The 19250-nt window shown below is 51.1% G+C and overlaps 3 protein-coding genes and 1 pseudogene across 3 annotated transcripts; all 4 read right to left on the bottom strand.

The window, feature by feature from the left end:
- Positions 1 to 1829: 1829 nt before the first annotated feature.
- On the bottom strand, positions 1830 to 2786 carry LOC147964211 (uncharacterized). The gene is made up of 5 exons (XM_087526608.1): positions 2610 to 2786; positions 2382 to 2519; positions 2178 to 2290; positions 2026 to 2101; positions 1830 to 1940 (listed from the first exon to the last, which is right to left on the bottom strand). The coding sequence occupies exons 1-5, from the start codon at positions 2742 to 2744 to the stop codon at positions 1830 to 1832; spliced, it is 573 nt and encodes a 190-aa protein (XP_087382734.1). The 5' UTR covers positions 2745 to 2786.
- Positions 2758 to 5939, bottom strand: LOC147964210 (uncharacterized). Its single transcript, XM_087529879.1, has 6 exons — positions 4252 to 5939; positions 4021 to 4167; positions 3711 to 3935; positions 3142 to 3631; positions 2933 to 3061; positions 2758 to 2801 (listed from the first exon to the last, which is right to left on the bottom strand). The coding sequence occupies exons 1-6, from the start codon at positions 4702 to 4704 to the stop codon at positions 2758 to 2760; spliced, it is 1488 nt and encodes a 495-aa protein (XP_087386005.1). The 5' UTR covers positions 4705 to 5939.
- Positions 5940 to 11259: 5320 nt separating this feature from the next.
- On the bottom strand, positions 11260 to 12226 carry LOC147964209 (uncharacterized; annotated as a pseudogene).
- Positions 12227 to 12944: 718 nt separating this feature from the next.
- Positions 12945 to 19071, bottom strand: LOC125528735 (serrate RNA effector molecule-like). The gene is made up of 12 exons (XM_048693176.2): positions 17964 to 19071; positions 17824 to 17873; positions 16862 to 16916; positions 16593 to 16667; positions 16412 to 16486; positions 16277 to 16324; positions 15897 to 15965; positions 14993 to 15805; positions 14850 to 14898; positions 14030 to 14154; positions 13759 to 13926; positions 12945 to 13395 (listed from the first exon to the last, which is right to left on the bottom strand). Exons 1-12 carry the CDS (start codon positions 18650 to 18652, stop codon positions 13335 to 13337), a joined length of 2277 nt encoding a protein of 758 aa, XP_048549133.2. The 5' UTR covers positions 18653 to 19071; the 3' UTR covers positions 12945 to 13334.
- Between the last annotated feature and the right edge of the window lie 179 nt (positions 19072 to 19250).

Raw genomic sequence — 19250 nt, 5'->3', positions numbered from 1 at the left:
CAGCTACGCTTACGTGAGATACCTAAGTGTTTAGTACTGTGTAGGTTGAGCAAAGTTGCAAGGGGTGGACTTCCCATGAAGCGCACTAGCGATCTGTTTGCGTGGGGATGGGCAGGTGCAGGGGACAGAGCTAGGTACAGCGAGTTGACTACCTTATCTGCTGAAGCAACTCATAAAGCATGCAATAAACCATTTTTATTCGACAAGATGAAGGCGGCTCTGAGGGGCATAATAGATAATGATTACACCGAGGAGGATGAGCCTGGTGCGGAGGTACAGTTTATGAACGACGATGCATTTGATCCTAATCAAGATCATGGTCTTGTTCGTGATCCTGCAAAAGTTAACACCAAAGACGCACCAAAACAGAATGTTAAAGGCCGCGGTAAGGATGGTCCTGATGTCACTAAAAATGGACGACCTAAAGCTTTTGATGAGAAAAGCAAACGTCAATGTGGACAGTGCGGTCTTCCGGGTCATTATAAGTCCACGTGCCCTCAAAATCCTAAGTATGATTTTTTATGTTATTATGAATCTTATTGTTCAAACCAAATTTATTTGTTTATTGTGAATTAACACATATCTTACTGTTATGTAGGAACTTTGCTTGAATTGTGGAGTATGGAAGATTGGTTCACCCTTTCATTGGAGACAGTTTTTTAATGGATTGCTATGGAAGATTGCTCCACCCTTTCATTGGAGACAGTTTTTTAATGTTCTATATATGTGATCTTTAATAATTGTTAAAGTATGTTATATGAACTTATTTTACTTTGTTGATGTCTTGCTACGATACCGACATAAGTATTTGTTTTGATGACAGACTATGTAATGCAAGAAGGAGTTTTACTTTGTTTATTTTGATGTGCTCATTTTGCACAGTAGTGCCGTCGCTGTTTACTGTTAATTTTCTGACGTGCTCATTTTTGCACAGTAGTGCCGTCGCTGTTTACTGTTAATTTTCTGCACAATACGGTCGCCGTCGCTTAGAACCCCGTCGTTTTTTTTTTATTTTTTTCAAAACCCGACAAGTGCGCCGGCGGCACTGTCCCACAGGGCAGCGTCGGCCGGCGGCAGCAGTACGAGGTAATCAGAGGAGTTCGACAGCCTATGTGCCGCCGGGTATATAAGCCGGTCGTCGCGCGCTCCGCCGGGCGAGGTGGGACTAAACATTTCTCGTCGCCCCGCGTGGAACTTGGGCCGTCGTCGCACCGCATGCTACTTGGGCCGTCTTCGCGCCGCGGGCGAAACAGTGTTATTGGGCCGGCCCACGCGGTCACGCGCGTCGCTGCAGGCACGGCGGCTGCGATAGCAAAGTTTTAGTCCCACCTCGCCCGACGGAGCGTGCGACGACCGGCTTATATACCCGGCGGCGCACATGCAGTCGAACGCCTTTGATTAAACCGCTATGCTACCCGTCGTTCGACGCTTCCCTGTTGGATAGTGCCGTCGGTCCTGTCTAACGTCAGACTGGCCGGCGCACTTGTCGGCAATTTTTTTTACAAAGGAAAAGTAAGAACGTCGGTGTTATAAGCGACGACGACAATGCTTTAAAGTGCATAATAAATACATGTGCATTTTTTTAACATTCAACAGTACAGGAAAACATGGACTGTTATATCCAAACAATTTGACGACGGCAGAACTATGAATATGAAGATTTCAAATTTAAAGACAACGGCATGAAGACAACATAATAATCCAAATGTCATTCTCGACTTAAATATTCAAAATAGTAGTGTCTTCTTCGTCACAAGATATCAAAGTCGAAATAAATGTAAACATTATTTGAGACTACAAAATTTTCTAGTACAAAAATTTTGCCACATTTATTTCTTTTTTGCAAGCCGGGTAACTTTGTCCTTCACATCGTTGAGCGTATTTCTCTCCGAAAAAATAAGCTGCGCAATCATTAAGTCCCTCCATTTATCAATTGACCCCTGTTAGAATTTCATATTAGTACAATTCAAATAGTATTACATAATGGATTTAATTGAATATAAGCATTTGAAATAAAAACCAGACCTGAGAAAAATGGCTTGTCCATTTTTCACCGTTCCAATATTGAAAGCATCGAAGAACAAATATTCCACATGAATTGCTGGTCCGTACAAACAACGGTTCATAAGTTCGCATTTGAGGATAGATATTAAAACAATATGAAAGTATTTACTCACACGTCTTCTTGTTGTGGCATATTATACGTTTTGATAGGCCAGGTAGACACATCCGGATAATTCACAGCACCGCTCGCATTCGCATCACGTATGTCATATCCAAGTTGTTTTCTCTGTTCATATACATGATAGCACGAAAAGAATTTAACATAGTTCAGTTACTAAATGATAGTTTCAATATGCTCATGTAAATTTATGCCGTACCAGCTCCTTAACTTTTTCTGTAATTTCACTGTCAAGTTCGGGTCCCATCAAAGAATCAAGAACCTGGAACTCTTCCTTCGGGCGATGCATGACAACCGAAACCCAGTGGGTATTTCCCTTATTAAGAGGAATATAAATCTGCATCACAACGAAAATATGATGCAGTCAACACATACGCTCTTATTATTTATATCCCATATATGCATACATTAAGGCAGTTGAACTTACCTTATCTTTTTTAAAATACTCATCGGTGCATCTATTCATGGGTCCATTCTTCTTCGCCACAACTTCGTTGTCATTTTTTCCTGGCTCGGTGTCCGGTCTAAATTCAAGTAACCAATTGACCAGCCAGGTCGGCATTATATGACGATCGTCACCAACAACTCCCAATAGATATGACGAATAAGCATTGATAACCTGAAAATAATTTAAATGATGTATAACAATTCCAATTTGCATTGAATGCTAATAGAAAACACAACAATAACTTACATCACCGGTTATCCATTGATGGTCAAGAATCTTAGAAGCCCTCTCTGCACTGAGACCTTCGCGCATGCCATCATTGAATATTTCCTTCTTTCTATGTTTTGCTGACCGCTCATAAGCACAAACAAACTTAACACTAGCTTTAATCACATAGTATTCATCTTGAAAGACTTCTTTCTCGAATAGTTCTGCAATACATGACGGTAATATGTTAATAAGTCAATGATAAGTAGTAAGTTCAGCTCGAAAACAATATGATAAAACTCACTTGCTTTTGCTGAACGTTTTGCACGCTTTGTAGGTATAACTCGAACATAAGGAGACTTTATAAGGTTTGATACCTTCCGCTTCCGTTTCCCTACACCCTCCTCCTGTACCTCATCTTCTCCAATACAATTTATGGATCCACATGATGCAATTTCATCCATTCCTAAAGATGTAACAGATTTCTCATCAGATACCTCAGGAACTTCGATAGGATCTTCTTTATCACCCTTGAAACTATCCCAATATTCAGGTGTGCAATAATAAGGTGTCTTCTCTTCAGAATCATTAATATCATCTTCATCATCCTCTTGCACATTCTTTTTTCCCGGTGTGGTGAAATTCTCCACGTCAGGATTATATACAAATTCTTTACGAGGTTTCCCACCATAGTTTCTACTTTCACTATTTTCACCATACTCATTCTCTTCTTCTTTTTCAATATCACCGGCTTTGTAGAATACATCGCTTTTGTTCAATTTCTCTATGACCCTCTGTGATTAAAAATTAGTTGTAGTTAGTTATGTGACACATCAAAAAACATAGTGAACGGCAAAATCAGAAAACTTGTACCTGTGCGCATAGCTCCGGCATACGAAGCATATCCTTACGAATGTGCTTCAGCTCAGTCAAAATCCGATCCATAATAGGGTTCTGGGTAGTTGAAGCCTCAGATGTACTCACGCCTGTTCTCCTTCCAGTAATGTTAGACTTTCTCATACTGGATTTCTTGTTCTTTTCAGCCTGTTCCATTCTAATTTTGTTTAAGCGGTACTCTTCAGTAATGGTGTCATCGATCTACAACATAAAGAATCATAGAATCATATTTAATTAATAATTAATTGCAGACTTTAAATGGAAAAATATATATTTAACGTATTACCATTCTAACACCATGACCATATTGAAAGTCGTACTTGTCTCTTCTCTCCGCTGCCGCTTCTTTCCAATTCCTCATCAAGGGGCTCAACAGCGCTAAAGGATCATACTGTGGACCGGTGCTTGGCTGCACCTTCTCCCAATATAGATACTGCAAAACAAACAAACAACCATTTAGCATGTGTTACACTATTATTACATAATACAACTATTCAATTTAAAAAATAAATCATACCTGGAGAAGTGCTAGGTTCCCACGTGGCCATTCCCTAACACGACCGGGCTGCAAGACCATACCAATCTCCGACAAACAAAACCGCAAAGTGAATGCGTTCCAGTTGAACTTTTTTATCTGCCTGACATCTTGCACTAGTGCATAATAATTCTTCGGAATGTACTCAGCAGACACTGGTGCAATTATAGTCCCTAATAGGACGAGAAACGCCATCCGAACAAATTCATCGTCCGCGTTTTTATTTCTCACAATCTTGTCAATAAGATCATCAATCAATATTTTACCATTCTTCTTGTTAACAAAACTAGCTGGAATTATTTTTATTGCTTTGCCTTGGTCCATACTCAAAAAACTAGAAACATCAACTCCTTCATTCTTGAAACCAAATATAGCGAACACATCATCAGGCCTCAGTGAAATCAACCCTTTTTTTCCGGCTGCCTCTTGCACCATTAATTTTTACTACTAGGATTGTAACCTTGAATCATAAGCGCAAGCAAATTATCACGCATCTTGACCAAAGGTATTCGTAACATGCCCTCCATCTCCGTTTCGTAAAACGTAAATCGCTGACTTGATGTTAACTTATTAACAAGACTAACCCATTTTTCTACGGAACATGCAATCACACCATCGATGTCCATACTGCATATAATAATATCTATGTGACGTTGCATGCAGCTAATGTGTTATATAATGTTGAAAATATTAAAAGAAATACCTGCCTGACGGTGACTACAGCGGGCGACGGCGACCACAGCGGCTGACAGCGGCGTCTGACGGCGGGCGTTCACAACCGGCGCTGACGGCGGGTGGTGACGTCGGGCGTTGACGACCGGCGCTGACGGCGGCTGGTGACGTTAACTAGTGCGGGGTGACGACGGATGTTGATGACCGGCGCTGACGGCGGGTGGTGACGTCGACTAGTGCGGGGTGACGACGGGCGTTGACGGCGGCGCGACGCTGTCGGGCGGGGAACGACAGTGTAGGCGGCGGCGGGCGACGGGGATCAGATTGGGCGACGTGCGCGACGTGATTGGGCGACGTGCGCGTTTGTTGGGAATATTCCCTCAGATAGGGATGGCTCGTGCAGATATTTTGTCGCGTTCCGACGCTGTACGGATTTTTTAATAATTTTCCGCATCGAAAACCCCAAAAACACTGTCCGGACGTGACGCAACGTGCGTTCGTAGTCCGATTTCGTTCATCTCTGGCGTGCCGTCCCCGGGCGGGTCCCCACACACGCTGCCAAAAGTTGGGTGCATTCCGGCAAACCGCACTGACACTTGTTGTGCAACCCGGTGGTTTCGGTATGGATGGAGGGGACCCTAGGTCGTACGTCTCTCCGTCGCATCCGCCAAAGTCGCTCATTATTTTCCATGGGCCACAGTGACCATTGAGGGCACGCACGCCAAAATTTGTCGCGTTCCGACGCTGTACGGATTTTCTATGATTTTCTCCACCGAAAACCCCAAAAACACTGCCCGGACGTGACGCAACATGCGTTCGTAGTCTGATTTCGTTCATCTCTGGCGTGCGGTCCCCGGGCGGGTCCCCACACACGCTACCAAAAGTTGGGTGCATTCCGGCAAACCGCACTGGCATTTGCTGTGCAACCCGGTGGTTTCGGTATGGGTGGAGGGGGCCCTCGGTCATACATCTCTCCGTCGCATCCGCCAAAGTCGCTCATTTTTTCCCACGAGCCACAGTAACCATTGAGGGCACGCACGCCAAAATTTGTCGCGTTCCGACGCTGTACGGATTTTCTATGATTTTTCGCACCAAAAACCCCCAAAACACTGCCCGGACGTGACGCAACATGCGTTCGTAGTCCGATTTCGTTCATCTCTAGCGTGCGGTCCCCGGGCGGGTCCCCACACACGCTGCCAAAAGTTGGGTGTATTCCGGCAAACCGCACTGGCACTTGCTGTGCAACCCGGTGGTTTCGGTATGGGTGGAGGGGACCCTCGGTCGTACGTCTCTCCGTCGCATCCGCCAAAGTCGCTCATTTTTTTTCCACGGGCCATAGTGACCATTGAGGGCACGCACGCTAAAATTTGTCGCGTTCCGACGCTGTACGGATTTTCTATGATTTTTCGCACCGAAAACCCCCAAAACATTGCCCGGACGTGACGCAACGTGCGTTCGTAGTCCGATTTCGTTCATCTCTGGCGTGCGGTCCCCGGCCGGGTCCCCACACACGCTGCCAAAAGTTGGGTGCATTCCGGCAAACCGCACTGGCACTTGGTGTGCAACCCGATGGTTTCGGTGCGAAAATGTGTGTACCGAACACCTTTCTTTCTGTAACTTACAAACATGCCCAATTTTTTTTATCGCATTGTATCTACATGAGAATCATGCGTGCCAATTTTATGTGCATTTTGGGTCTGTTTGCATTTTCTACGGTTTTTGGCTTCGATAGTCCTAAAACACGGTTTTTAATTCAAAATTATTTCATACTAATTTTTTTTAAAAAATTAGAAATTCCTTCTTCTAATTTCGTTTTAGGCAGTGAAACCAGCAGCAGCGTGGTAGCATGGTAGTAGTACCGTCCCACGGTGGGCGCCAACTGTCGTGGTATTTCTCACGGGGGGCTTGCGAGTCGACAGATGCCACAAGGGCTTAGTGTGTGGGTAAGACTGCTGCTGATAGGCCCGGGAGCGGGTATGCGAGTAGCACGCGGTGGTTTACCCAGCTTCGGAGCTCTCCGGAGAGATAATACTCCTACTGCTGCATGTCTGAGTGTATCTATCTGGGGTGTGCATCGGACAGTACAAAGTGCTCCTGGAGCTGTATCTGGGATCAGTGCCAAGTGCATCTGATCTGGTATATGCCTATATGAGGCATGCTAGTGGCCGTGAGTGTGTGTGTGAGTGAGTCCATGTGTGTCTCTTCCCGGATGGATGGATGGATGCTCATATATATAGTGTGGCTAGCTTATCATCTAAGCTAAGTGGTGGCATGGGCAAGGCATGGTGGGGTGTCATGCTTGTCCCCTGCATCACTTCATAAATAGTGCCAGGGGACAAGTGACACTATACATGATGACTGAGATGACGCGTGAATAGTGCTCGGGTACATTCGTCTCGTCGGTGTCTTGTCGGTGTCGGGTCGGGTTGCAGTCGGCAGCCGGCTAGTTGGCGCAGTCGGCAGCCGGCAGGCAGACTGAGGGGCTTTGCTAGCCCCGATGTCTTGAAATATCGTCTTGCCGTCCTCGGGGTACCCGTGGTCGATTACTCCGACAGTAGCCCCCAAGCCTTCGGGCAACTTGGCAAAGTTGGGCGGAGGTTTTTTGGCGAGTGTTCATGGAAATGATCATGAAAAAGGCAAAGTTAGTCCATGCGGATATATCAAATGTTTGGTTTTAGCATTGCAAGTTTTATGCGGAGGGTGCCGACTCGGTTTCGTCCAAACCCCCTTAATCTTTTTCATGTTCCCTCCACTCTTTGGCTTGTGCTCTCGCTTGCCGGACAGCCGCTCTGCGGTCTGTGGCTAAGAGTGGACCGCGGAGTGTAGTGTACAATACTCAGACTTTGGGAGCGAATTTAGCCGAGTAGATACTCATAAAAGAAACGACCGGGTCGCCCGAACCGTTTTTCTTCCCGGAAGTTTTTCACGTGGGTGGCCTCCAGCATTCACCTTTGCTAGCCGGATAGCCGCTCTGCGGTCTGTGACTAAGAGTGAGCCTTTGGAACTGCGCACGCTACTAAGCCGTCTGCGGGAACTAACGTTTCAGGCCAAGCGGCCAGCCCCCAGGCCAACTCTGGCTGGTGCCGGGGCGAACAGTGATGCAACTGTAATAAAAAAATGCGGAGATAGCACCCGAGCATCGCTCGGGGTTATCCGTGCTTGCGTGATGCAAAAATATGCGGGCGAGGAGCTCACATTGATTTTTGTGTAGTCGCGGTCGTCGAAAACAGCCGGCGCAACTCGGCGCTCGCGGAGCGCGTCGGCGCACCCACTGGGTGTAGCCTTCGAGCCCCCGGGTGCTCGAAGGGGGGTTCCGGCCGGTCAGGCTCGACCGGCCAGGCGGCGAGGCGTCTTGCAACGTCCTTTTTTTTTCTGCCGGCTGCTGACAGCCGGACAAAACTCTTCTCTTGTCTGCAATCTTCGCGGGGGCGCGTCAGCGCACCCGCTGGGTGTAGCCCCCTAGATTCGGGCCGACTGCTGAGCAGTCGGGCCGGATCTCCCGGCAACTACTTTGTCTTCTTCCTCGCGGGGGCGCGTCAGCGCACCCGCTGGGTGTAGCCCCCGAGATTCGGGCCGACTGCTGAGCAGTCGGGCCGAATCTCCCGGCAACTACTTTGTCTTCTCTCTCGCGGGGGCGCGTCAGCGCACCCGCTGGGTGTAGCCCCCGAGATTCGGGTCGACTGCTGAGCAGTCGGGCCGGATCTCCCGGCAACTACTTTGTCTTCTCTCTTGCGGGGTGCGTCAGCGCACCCGCTGGGTGTAGCCCCCGAGATTCGGGCCGACTGCTGAGCAGTCGGGCCGGATCTCCCGGCAACTACTTTGTCTTCTCTCTCACGGGGGCGCGTCAGCGCACCCGCTGGGTGTAGCCCCCGAGATTCGGGCCGACTGCTGAGCAGTCGGGGCCGGATCTTCCGGCAACTACCTTGTCTTCTTCTTCGCGGGGGCGCGTCAGCGCACCCGCTGGACGTATCGCCCGAGATTCGGGCGTTCGAGGAGGTCCCGGCCGGTCGGGCTTGACCGGCAGGGGGCGAGCGGAACGCGGCCGAGCCGGCGCTCTTGCCGGCCAGACATTGAAGCTGGCAGGCAGGCCGAGTCGCGTCTAGCCGTCCGAGTGGCGAAGCAGGCGGACGGATAGACGGACGTTTTTTCTTCGGATACATTTTTTTTAAGTCGACTTGAGCAGTCGGCTACATTTCTTTTTCTCTCGATGGGTTGGGCAGTCGGCCCTTCTTCTGCACGAGCAGCCGGCTGGATGCCTCTCTATCTCCTTCTTTTTTTTTTCTTTCTTTTTCCTTTTTACACAGCCGGGTCCAACTTTTTCTCTTTTTCTTTTCGCCGCTGCTTCCAGCACGCAGCAGAATGAGAGGGCGCAGGGGCCGGCCTGGAGCAGCGGCCACCAGGAGTCGGAGGCGCCGCGGCCGGGCACGGGGCGGCCACCCGGAGCCGGCCGGGCCGGGGCGGCTCGTCGGAGCGGAGCCGGCGAGCGGGTGGCCCAGGAGGCGGAGGCGAGGGAGTCGGCCACGGGGCGGGGCGGGCGCGGCGACCCGGCAGGCCTGGGGAGCTGGCAGGGTGCGTCGAGCCGGCGCGCCCGGAGCGGGGAGCCGAGGCCGGACCGCGTGGGTGTAGCGGCAGCGGACAGCCGAAGCGGCGAGCCGGCCTCCTGGAGGCAGAGCCCGCGCGGGGCCGAACCCGGCGGCCGGGTCGGAGGCGGAGCCGGCGTGGGACGGCGAGCCGGCCAGTGGGCGCGCGGGAGCCGGCTGGCGGACGCGGCGACCCGGCGGTACGGAGCGGCAACCGCGGAGGCGGTGCGGGGGAGTCGGCCACGCGGGAGGAGGCGGCAGGGGCGAGGCGGCCGGGTGCATCGGCGAGGCCGAGCCGGCTCGAGGCCGGGTTGGCGGGGAAGCCGGCAGGCGGCCGGGTTGGCGGGCAGAGCCGGCTCGAGGCCGGGTTGCGGGGAAGCGGGCAGGCGGCCGGGTTGGCGGGGCCGGGAGCAACGCGGACGACCGGGTCGCGGAGCCGGCCGGGCGGGAAGCCGGCGAGCGACGCAGGAGGAGGCGGCAGGGGGAGCAGGGGCTCAGGCGCGTCGGGGCCTGAGGCAAAGCGGACGGCGCGCGGAGCCAGGCACGGTGCGAAGCACGCGCGGGTGCGCCGGGGGATCCAGAGACGGACGGAGTAGGGAGGCGCTCGAGGAGCTCGTAGAGGTCCGGCCGGGCACGAGCAACGCGGCCGCGCGTATGAGCGCCTCCCCTGATGGCGACAGGCGGACGAGCAGAGGCGTGCCAGTGCACATCCATTGTCTGGGAAGTGTACGGGGATTACTTGGGTAGTATCTGAATTTTGTCTGGAACTAGTATATGGCTATTATCTGGCTAGTGTATTGGCATGATACAGGAAGTGTGCAGGCAATATCTCGCTTGCATCTAGCCATTGCACGAGAAGTGTATGAGTGGAGGAACGACACGCAGCTCAGAGGGGAGCAGACGCGCGGCCGTGGATGGAAACGGCTGACCGAAACGAGGCGGCGCGGCGCGCGCGTGGACGAACGGCCGGCGTCGCCGCGGTGGTAACGAAGAGGCCGACGGCGAGGACGCGCCACCCCTCGCGGCCGCTCTGGGGGCGGGTCGATGTCGAGTCCCCGAGCGCTACCGAAGAGACGGCGCGACGCCGCGGTGGTGATGGTGAAGATGGTCCCGTCCGGACAGCGAAACCAGCAGCAGCGTGGTAGCATGGTAGTAGTACCGTCCCACGGTGGGCGCCAACTGTCGTGGTATTTCTCACGGGGGGCTTGCGAGTCGACAGATGCCACAAGGGCTTAGTGTGTGGGTAAGACTGCTGCTGATAGGCCCGGGAGCGGGTATGCGAGTAGCACGCGGTGGTTTACCCAGCTTCGGAGCTCTCCGGAGAGATAATACTCCTACTGCTGCATGTCTGAGTGTATCTATCTAGGATGTGCATCGGACAGTACAAAGTGCTCCTGGAGCTGTATCTGGGATCAGTGCCAAGTGCATCTGATCTGGTATATGCCTATATGAGGCATGCTAGTGGCCGTGAGTGTGTGTGTTAGTGAGTCCATGTGTGTCTCTTCCCGGATGGATGGATGGATGCTCATATATATATATTGTGGCTAGCTTATCATCTAAGCTAAGTGGTGGCATGGGCAAGGCATGGTGGGGTGTCATGCTTGTCCCCTGCGTCACTTCATAAATAGTGCCAGGGGACAAGTGACACTATACATGATGACTGAGATGACGCGTGAATAGTGCTCGGGTACATCTGTCTCGTCGGTGTCTTGTCGGTGTCGGGTCGGGCTGTAGTCGGCAGCCGGCTGGTTGGCGCAGTCGGCAGCCGGCAGGCAGACTGAGGGGCTTTGCTAGCCCCGATGTCTTGAAATATCGTCTTGCCGTCCTCGGGGTACCCGTGGTCGATTACTCCGACAACTTAATTAAACATAGCGACTTAATCCTAATCTACTCGTCGTCGTCGGAGTCGCCGAGGTCCACGATCTCCCCCCGTCGTCGTTGCCGTCGCCGTCGTCGCTGCTCTTGTCGCCGTCGTCCCAGTAGCCACCGTCGCCCTCCTCCGGAGCCACCTGCGGCTGCACCACTTCGATGGTCGCTGCCGCATCCAGTGCGGCCTGCAGCTCGGCGTCCTCTCTCGCCTCGGTGGCCTGCAGCTCGGCGGCCTCTGCTGCCGCCGCCGCGTCGAGTGCGGCCTGCAGCTTGGCGGCCTTTCTCGCCTCTGCGGCCGCCGCTTCTGCCTGCGACGCCCGCAGTGCGATGAGATAGCCGGGGCAGTCGTCGGGGTCGCCGTCCTCGCGCAGTGCCAACTGCTCCGGCGGGATCTCGACGACGGGAGGGGAGGCGGGCCGGGCAATGGCGGGAACCGGATGGCGGGACGAGCTCGGAGACGGTGCGGCCGCCGGAGGGGGACGGCAGGGCCGGCGCGGGGCGGAAGAAGAGCCACGCGCGGCAGACGACGTACCGCCCGGGCCCGACGACGAGCCGCCCGTCCGCAACTCCCGACGAGCCTGCGCGACGACGGCCCAGTAGTTCTTGCCCTTCCAAAATCTCGCGCGGCCGACGATGTTCCACCGTCCGCCCTCGTGTTGGCGGAGCTCGTCCGGCGTCGCGTTGGGCCCCCTCGTCGGGTACCCGTCGGCGGTGATGTGGAACGCGCGAGGCAGATGGCAGCCCGGCGGCACCATCATCCCGAGACGGATGAGCTCGTCTGTCTCCGGCGTGCCCAGGCTCGTCGGCCACGAGCTACCGCCGCCGTCAGACGCCATGGAGGCCGCCGGGAAAGGGAGCTCGTCGGCGGTGGAGCGAAACGGTGGGTGGGGTGAGCGGGTCGAGGCGCGCCAAGTGGAGTGGGGGAGGCAGACGGGGCGACGAGCGGCGTTTTAAAAGCAAGCGTCGGTGGGTGGGGGAGGCCGTCCGGTAGGTGACCGACGCCCGGCTTAACGCCGGCATTAATGGCGCATCGGGCCGGCGGCCGCGTCGGGAACCGCCCTTGACCGTCGCTTAGAAGGCACGCAACGGCCCGTCCACACACGTCGCGTCGTGTTATTTTTGTTTTTTTTCGTCCAGCCGACGCCACGTCGCCACGAGTACGTCGCTCTACAGGTCGCGTCGTTTTTTTTCTCCACGTCGCCACGAGTACGTCGCTTGACAGGTCGCGTCGTTTTTTTTTCTTTGCTCGTCCTCGTACGTACGCGGACGGACGCGTGTACGGGTAGTCGGTGTACAACCCTGTCGCGCGGGTACAGCCCCGTCGCGCGGGCGGCGGCTTTTTATGTGCTGGGACGATCCTACCCTTTTTAATGAAGGGGTACGGTGCGATCTCAGCCGTTGTTGTGTTTAGAGGGGTTGTACCAAAGAAGAAGTGTCCTTTTGCCTGCAAAGATGCTTTTCTTACGGAGGGAGCCTGGCTGTTTGCAAAGGCAAATACTTGACCACACGGTGTCGTTTGGCTGTTTGAGCCCGGAATGTAAATATGAGACGCTGTTTAGGTATCATCACCTTTTCGTCGGAGAAAATGACCACATCAGCAAAGAGGCAGCACAAACCACAAACAAATGCCTACAAAGTACAAACAAACATAGAAGTTCTCCATACTCCAACTGTGAATACGAGCGGTCGGATGGATCATACTGATTTTCCAGCTTCTGATTCGGCGCATTCCAACAAGCACGGGCGATAAATCACATTAAAATACTTCTATTTTGAGGAGCGGGGGTGTTGCAGAAAATGACGAGGCATCATACGTCCGCCAGGACTTCACAAAATCCCATTCCCTGTCTGTCGTTGCCATTGCCACGGCAACAGCGAGCAATTTGCTGGAGCACATTCGCTATGTGGGTCATCAGCGGATTAGAGTGGGTAAATGGAGACGCCCTACACGCTTCTGTAGTCAATGGCAGTGACTTCTTCCTCAGGAGCATCAAGATCATTGTACCTGCAAGCAGGATCGAAAACAGGTTATGCGATACTCATGGAACGGACAAGTGCAGAGTGGAAATAGATTCAATATTATTTTTACAGAAGAAATTGCTTCCACAAGAGTGAGAAATACAACAGAGTGATGACAACTCCCCAGCCTCAATAAAAATGCATGATGCCAAACTAGTAGAGAGTACAAATTCTACTAAATGAAGAATGGTCGGTTGTTAAGTATACAAACATACAAGGGCTGAAGATAAAATTCAGCATAGCAACAAAAGAGCCGTTACATGTAACACAAAGCACCTCAATAAAGATTTTGGAATCTTGCTTATCTAATCCTTGAGAAAGTACAGGAAACTAGAGGAGTATCACTGACCTTCGCAAGGGACGAGGATCAAGCGGAAAATGCGGATACATGGGCATCATTGGTTCAGGCATCAAAGGTTTCTTCCTACGCTGAGCACCATTCGGTCTTGGGGGTCTTTGCTCTCGCATCATTTGAACAGCCATATCTGGTGGCATAGGAACAAATGGTCCCAATAGGCTAAAACAAGGCAACCAATGTTAGCACTCTGCCTGCACTTCATATGCCTTTTCGTAAAAAGAAAACAAGTGAATTAATAGTCTATCAGCATAACATAACCTACCCAGCACCAGGCACAGGGATTAGTAGTGTTGGAGGGGCGTCAGGGATAAGTGGGGCATTTGAACCCTGCTCATCAAAAGCGCCTAATGCCTGCTCATCTGCTATTCTTCTCATTCTGCCGCTGTCCTGCATATAGGACATGGGGTATAAAAAAATTGTAACACTGCAGCTTTATCATTTCAATAAACATGACTACTGATTTGCGTGCAATTTCAATGAAGGCGAAAATGGCAATGCAAAACACAAGCAAAAAGGTCACCGGGGTTGTGATGAAACTTGAATACTATCACAAGATACAAGAAATTAAAAATTTGCAGGAAGTAATATGTAAACTTCATAAACCATACGAATAACTAATTGTTAACATTTTCTGGTAAAAACTGGTTACAAGTAAACTTCAGGTAACCAGACATGGGAGGCAATCTTCTCTTTTACATTGACCTTTTGCTATTTTGACAACACAATGGTATGCAGGAATAAGTAGCTACTCCCTCCGTCCCATAATGTAAGACGCTTTTTGACACTACACTAGTGTCAAAAAATGTCTTACATTATGGGACGAGGGAGTACTTTATTTCTTACTTCCTCCTTTCCAAGATATTTGAAGTTATAGGTTTGTCCTAAGTCAAACTCGTAAAATTTTGTATAAACTTGATCAAACTTAAGGAAGTTTGACTTAGGATAAACCTAGAAATTTTGGAATGGAGGGAGTATCTATGAACAGCACCTGTCCTAATTTCTTGTATGTATTCCAAGAAAGTCTGAATAGATAGCTAAATGTACCAGGCCACTAAATAACTAAATGATGCAAAGATTCTTACTTGTTCAGATTGCTGCATAACTGGCTTTCCACCTGGGGCATTTGGATCACTGCACCCAAAAGAAATTACATGAGAAACATCACCTTTTAACACGTTTGAAAATTGTTTTAGCTTTAGTTTAATCTGATTATACTGAAACATACTTCATGTAATTTTGGAAATAGATATCATCTTGGACTCCCAAAGTTAACACAGAGACCAAGTCAGGATGCTTGAGCTTTAGATGCTTGTGAACAAACTCAGGAGCATGGAAAACTTTTGCACACCCCATGGCTCCACACCCATACTTATAGCCATAATTCTCATCCACAATTTTCTTGACATAAGGTGTCAGAGCTTCAACAGTTGCTGTATCAATTTTGTCCTTGGCAGTCAATACAACTAGAGGATCCTCGCCATTCACCAGTCTTTCGTGCCAGAAGGAATCCAGTTTTTTCTCCCAATCAGCAGCACTGATGTTAAACGCATCAGCAATTTTGTTGTCAGCTCTCACATGACGAAAACCATTTGCGTTTCTCCTCTCAGACATGCCATAGTAATCAACACCATGGACACGCCATAAGTAGGTAAGGAGAGTGTCAAGGAGCTCAACACCATCAAGGCCCTTGACAGTAGTTAAGCTCCGGATAATGACTAAAGGCCCTGCGGATCCAACATGTGATCTGTCATCATCTGGCTTGCCATGATCACCACCAATTGACAGAATGTTTCCAACAATACCCTTTTCCGTGTCAAGCTTTCGCACTAAAGCTAGAGTTTGATCTATGTCAGCTTGAATTCGTCGATACTTTGAACTGACTGGATGAGCTTTCGGAGCAGTCGAAAGTGGTCCAGGTTCTTTTGGGGGACCTCTTCCATTCTTTCTTCTCTTGTTGCCATAATCTTCACCATTCCCAGAGCTTCCATAGTTGACATTCCCTGATTTGCTTGATCCATCAGCAATCATTCCAGGACCACTGGACCAAGACAATAAGGATATCAGCAAAACTGGCAAAATTGTGCAATATATATAAGACAAAATTAGATAGGATTAGAGATGCATCTCACAGGTCCAAAGTTCCACTTCGCAAATCAAGAATTAAACTCTTCGCTGCAGCCTTGCAAAACTCATTCCTCCTGAGTTAACAAAATAAGACATGCCAATGATCAGCAAAACTCAACTACCAACAAGAAAAGCTCAACTAAAAATAAGTACTCCCTCTGTAAACTAATATAAGAGTGTTTAGAACACTAAAATAGTGATCTAAACGCTCTTATATTAGTTTACGGAGGGAGTAGAAAGCATACATAAAAATAACACATACAACTGTTTCATCTAGTCATGAAGTGTTACAATCATTTTTGGTGGTACTCAACACAGATCGGAGTACCAAAATTTGTGACAGTAAGCAAACTATTTTCAGAAAGAGAGGTAGCAAGTGTTTCACCTTTCAATAACAGATAATAAGCTTGTTGGGTGGTACTTCTCTTTCAACCTGCAATTACAGTCAAATGAAAGAAAAAACCATTAGTTCCTTGAGAGCGTAAAGCTAACACCTCTAGATGAAAACATTTTAACATACCTAGTATCATCCTTATGGAGATCAAAATAGGCATGTTTCTGTGTAGTAATGTATGCTGTCTTGTATTCTTGGTACCTTGTTAACCATCGAAGGTTTAATCAGTCAATTAGGTGGTTCTCAACTGAAAGTGGTTCTAGTACCAATAGCTCAAAGTAAACTTCTGTTCGATTCTGTTGATTACCTGCTCTCAGCTTCAGCTGGTGAAACATCATCTTCAAGAGCTAGGATAAACTGTTTGTACGTCATTAATCCTTTTCTGAAAATATTCAGAATCATATATAGTCACATGCAGTGCAAGTATCGCCTATCAGGGATTCAAAATGGAAACAGAAGTAACCCAAGAGAAAGAAAAAGATAAACAATATACACATGGCTTGAGAACTTAGGAACTAACATTATAACATACTAAGCAGATCAAACCTATCCGTTATAAGGCAACAATTTCTATACCTTTGGGTTATATCTTGAACCTTACTGGAAGCACCATAGCCAGAGTTAGGCCCATCTGAAATACAAGCAAGTAATACATGATGTGAAAACGCATGAAGCTTGTGTGCTAACACTAGCTGTTGTTTCCTTCTGCATAAGCAGGCTGGTAGTAGAACAGATTAATTCACATGCTTGATACTAAGAATTGTAGATGTTCGAGACTAGTGGTAAGCCTAGAAGTAATAGAGCATATCATGCTGACACCACAAGTCTTCCATTTTCCTTTTCCTAAAGGGCACTAACAAAATTAGTGATGTTGACTCCAACTTGTCAAACGCTTATGAACTAGTAACTAGCATACACTTGATTGATGGGAGCAGTTGTTCAACCTAGGAAGCCCACAAGTCAAGCTTTAGTTGTAAATTCTTTTCTGAGGAACAGCTTATAAGTTATAAAATAGATACTGTGCATGGTGTACAAACTGTACAGCATCATGCATTACAACACCATAGTGGGCATAGTGCACGAGACTGAGGAGCTGACAAAATGTACAACACCATCACATTGCCCACATACGGATTATCAAACACGAGAAAAGCTTAAACCCTCACAAGCCTTTCAGGTCACGTGCTTGAGATCGAAGGCCGTAGGTGAGTGCTCCAAGAGCGAGCAGCTCAACTGACAGCCAAATCACACATGATAGTTACAAGTGTTTGGGCACAAGAATGACAGATGGCAAACAAGTTTTTCATTGACCTCAAATCAAACCCACATGTTTCGAGGTGAAGGTGGATCAGCAAGGTCTGACAGCTTAGTCTCGACCAGGCCAAGCTATCGCTTCACTATCTCAAAACACCCCACAGGCCGAGAACCCTCAAAACTCTGTTTCGCCGATCACGCGAACTTGTCACAGACAGAGACAGAGCGAATCAGGTTGGAAATGCATGCGACCAAGACGTGAAAGCTCATCAGAGTCGGCTCACCTGGAGCGCGATGCCCGGCGAACCTGCCACCGTCTCCGCCGCGCTCGTACCTACACCAAGCGCCGGCCAGGCACGCCCAGAAACACAGAGGTTAGCTTAGAACGGCACGGCGCGGAAGGGCACAAGTCCCGAAGCCTCACCTCCCGCCGCGCGGTGGGCTGCGTCGGCCAGCCCCATCGTCCCTTCGAGGCCGCTTGGGCGGGTCGGGAGACGGCGACCTCCTCGGCGGGGAGCGGTGCCGCCTCTTCCCGTCGTTTGATCGCGAAGGCGACCTCCGCCGCGGCGGGCCCATGATTTCTGCGGGGCTGGAGCTCCTGGAGGAGCGCGACGAGTCGCTCTCCAAGCGGTAGGTGACGCGCACGGGGCGGGAGGAGCCGACGGGGGGAGGTGGCGGGAGCGGCACGTGCACGCGCTCCGGCGACGGCTTCCCGCGTTGGCGTGGCGAGCGCGAGCGGCGCCGCGCGCCCTGGCCGCCTCCGGGGCTGGAGCTCCTCCCATCGCTGCGCGGCGAGTCGGCGTCCATGCGGTGGCCGGCGACGCGCTCGGGGCGGGACGAGCCGAGCGAGGGAGGGGGAGGGAGCGCCTGCGCCTGGGCCTGCGCGGCGTCCTCCGAGCGGGAGGCGAGGGCGTCGACGAGGCGCACGGGGCGGGAGGAGCCGAGCGGCGGGGGCGGCGGGAGCGGGGGGTCGTCGTCGGCGTCGGCGTCGGCTTGGTCGGCCCACGAGCGCGCGGGCCCGGGCCGCGCGTGGCGATCGCCGGGCGGCGCGGCGAAGAGCGGGCGGACGGGCTGGTCTCCAGGAGAGCGCGGGGCGTCCCACGTAGGCCACATTGGCGCGGGAGCACGGGGAGACGCCTCGCGAGGGGTTCGGGCTGTGACCGGTACGGCCGGACGGCGCGGCGGCCGAGGTTTAGCAGGCGGAGAGGAGGAGGCGTGGGGAAGAAGAAGTGGGTGAGAGAGAGAGCGGGGGAGGGAAAAAGCTGCAGAAACGGCAGGGGTGATCACGCACACAGCGTCACAGCACACCACGCCGTGCGCCGCGGAGGGGTGCCAGGCTGTAGCGTCTGGGGTGGATTTCGTGCGGGCCGCGTCGGGCTAACGGGCCTGGGCTGGGCCCGGTGGCAGAAATTGCATTGGGAATGCTTGTTCGATGCTTCCAGAGCACAGGGCAAAACGAACCAGCCATGCTGAAGTAGGCACCAAACGCTGCCAGAAAAACGATTTGCGATATCGGATGCCATAACGCCGATCCAGGGAACACATCAAGAGGCAGGAGGAAATCGGCTGGAGTCAATGGAGGGATCGCATTGTACTCCAGCATATACAGTCACTTGTATGCACTGTATTTATCATCACCATCTATCAATCTCTGAACAGAAAACACCCCGTCGTCTCTACCAGTTCTCAAAATATGAAGGGCAAGAGGCCT

Source organism: Triticum urartu, chromosome 6A (assembly GCF_056163025.1).
Source record: "Triticum urartu cultivar PI428250 chromosome 6A, HENAU_Tu73, whole genome shotgun sequence".
Classification (NCBI taxonomy): domain Eukaryota; kingdom Viridiplantae; phylum Streptophyta; class Magnoliopsida; order Poales; family Poaceae; genus Triticum; species Triticum urartu.
Note: the sequence above shows the minus strand (reverse complement) of the source record. Positions and strands in the feature narration are given on the sequence as shown.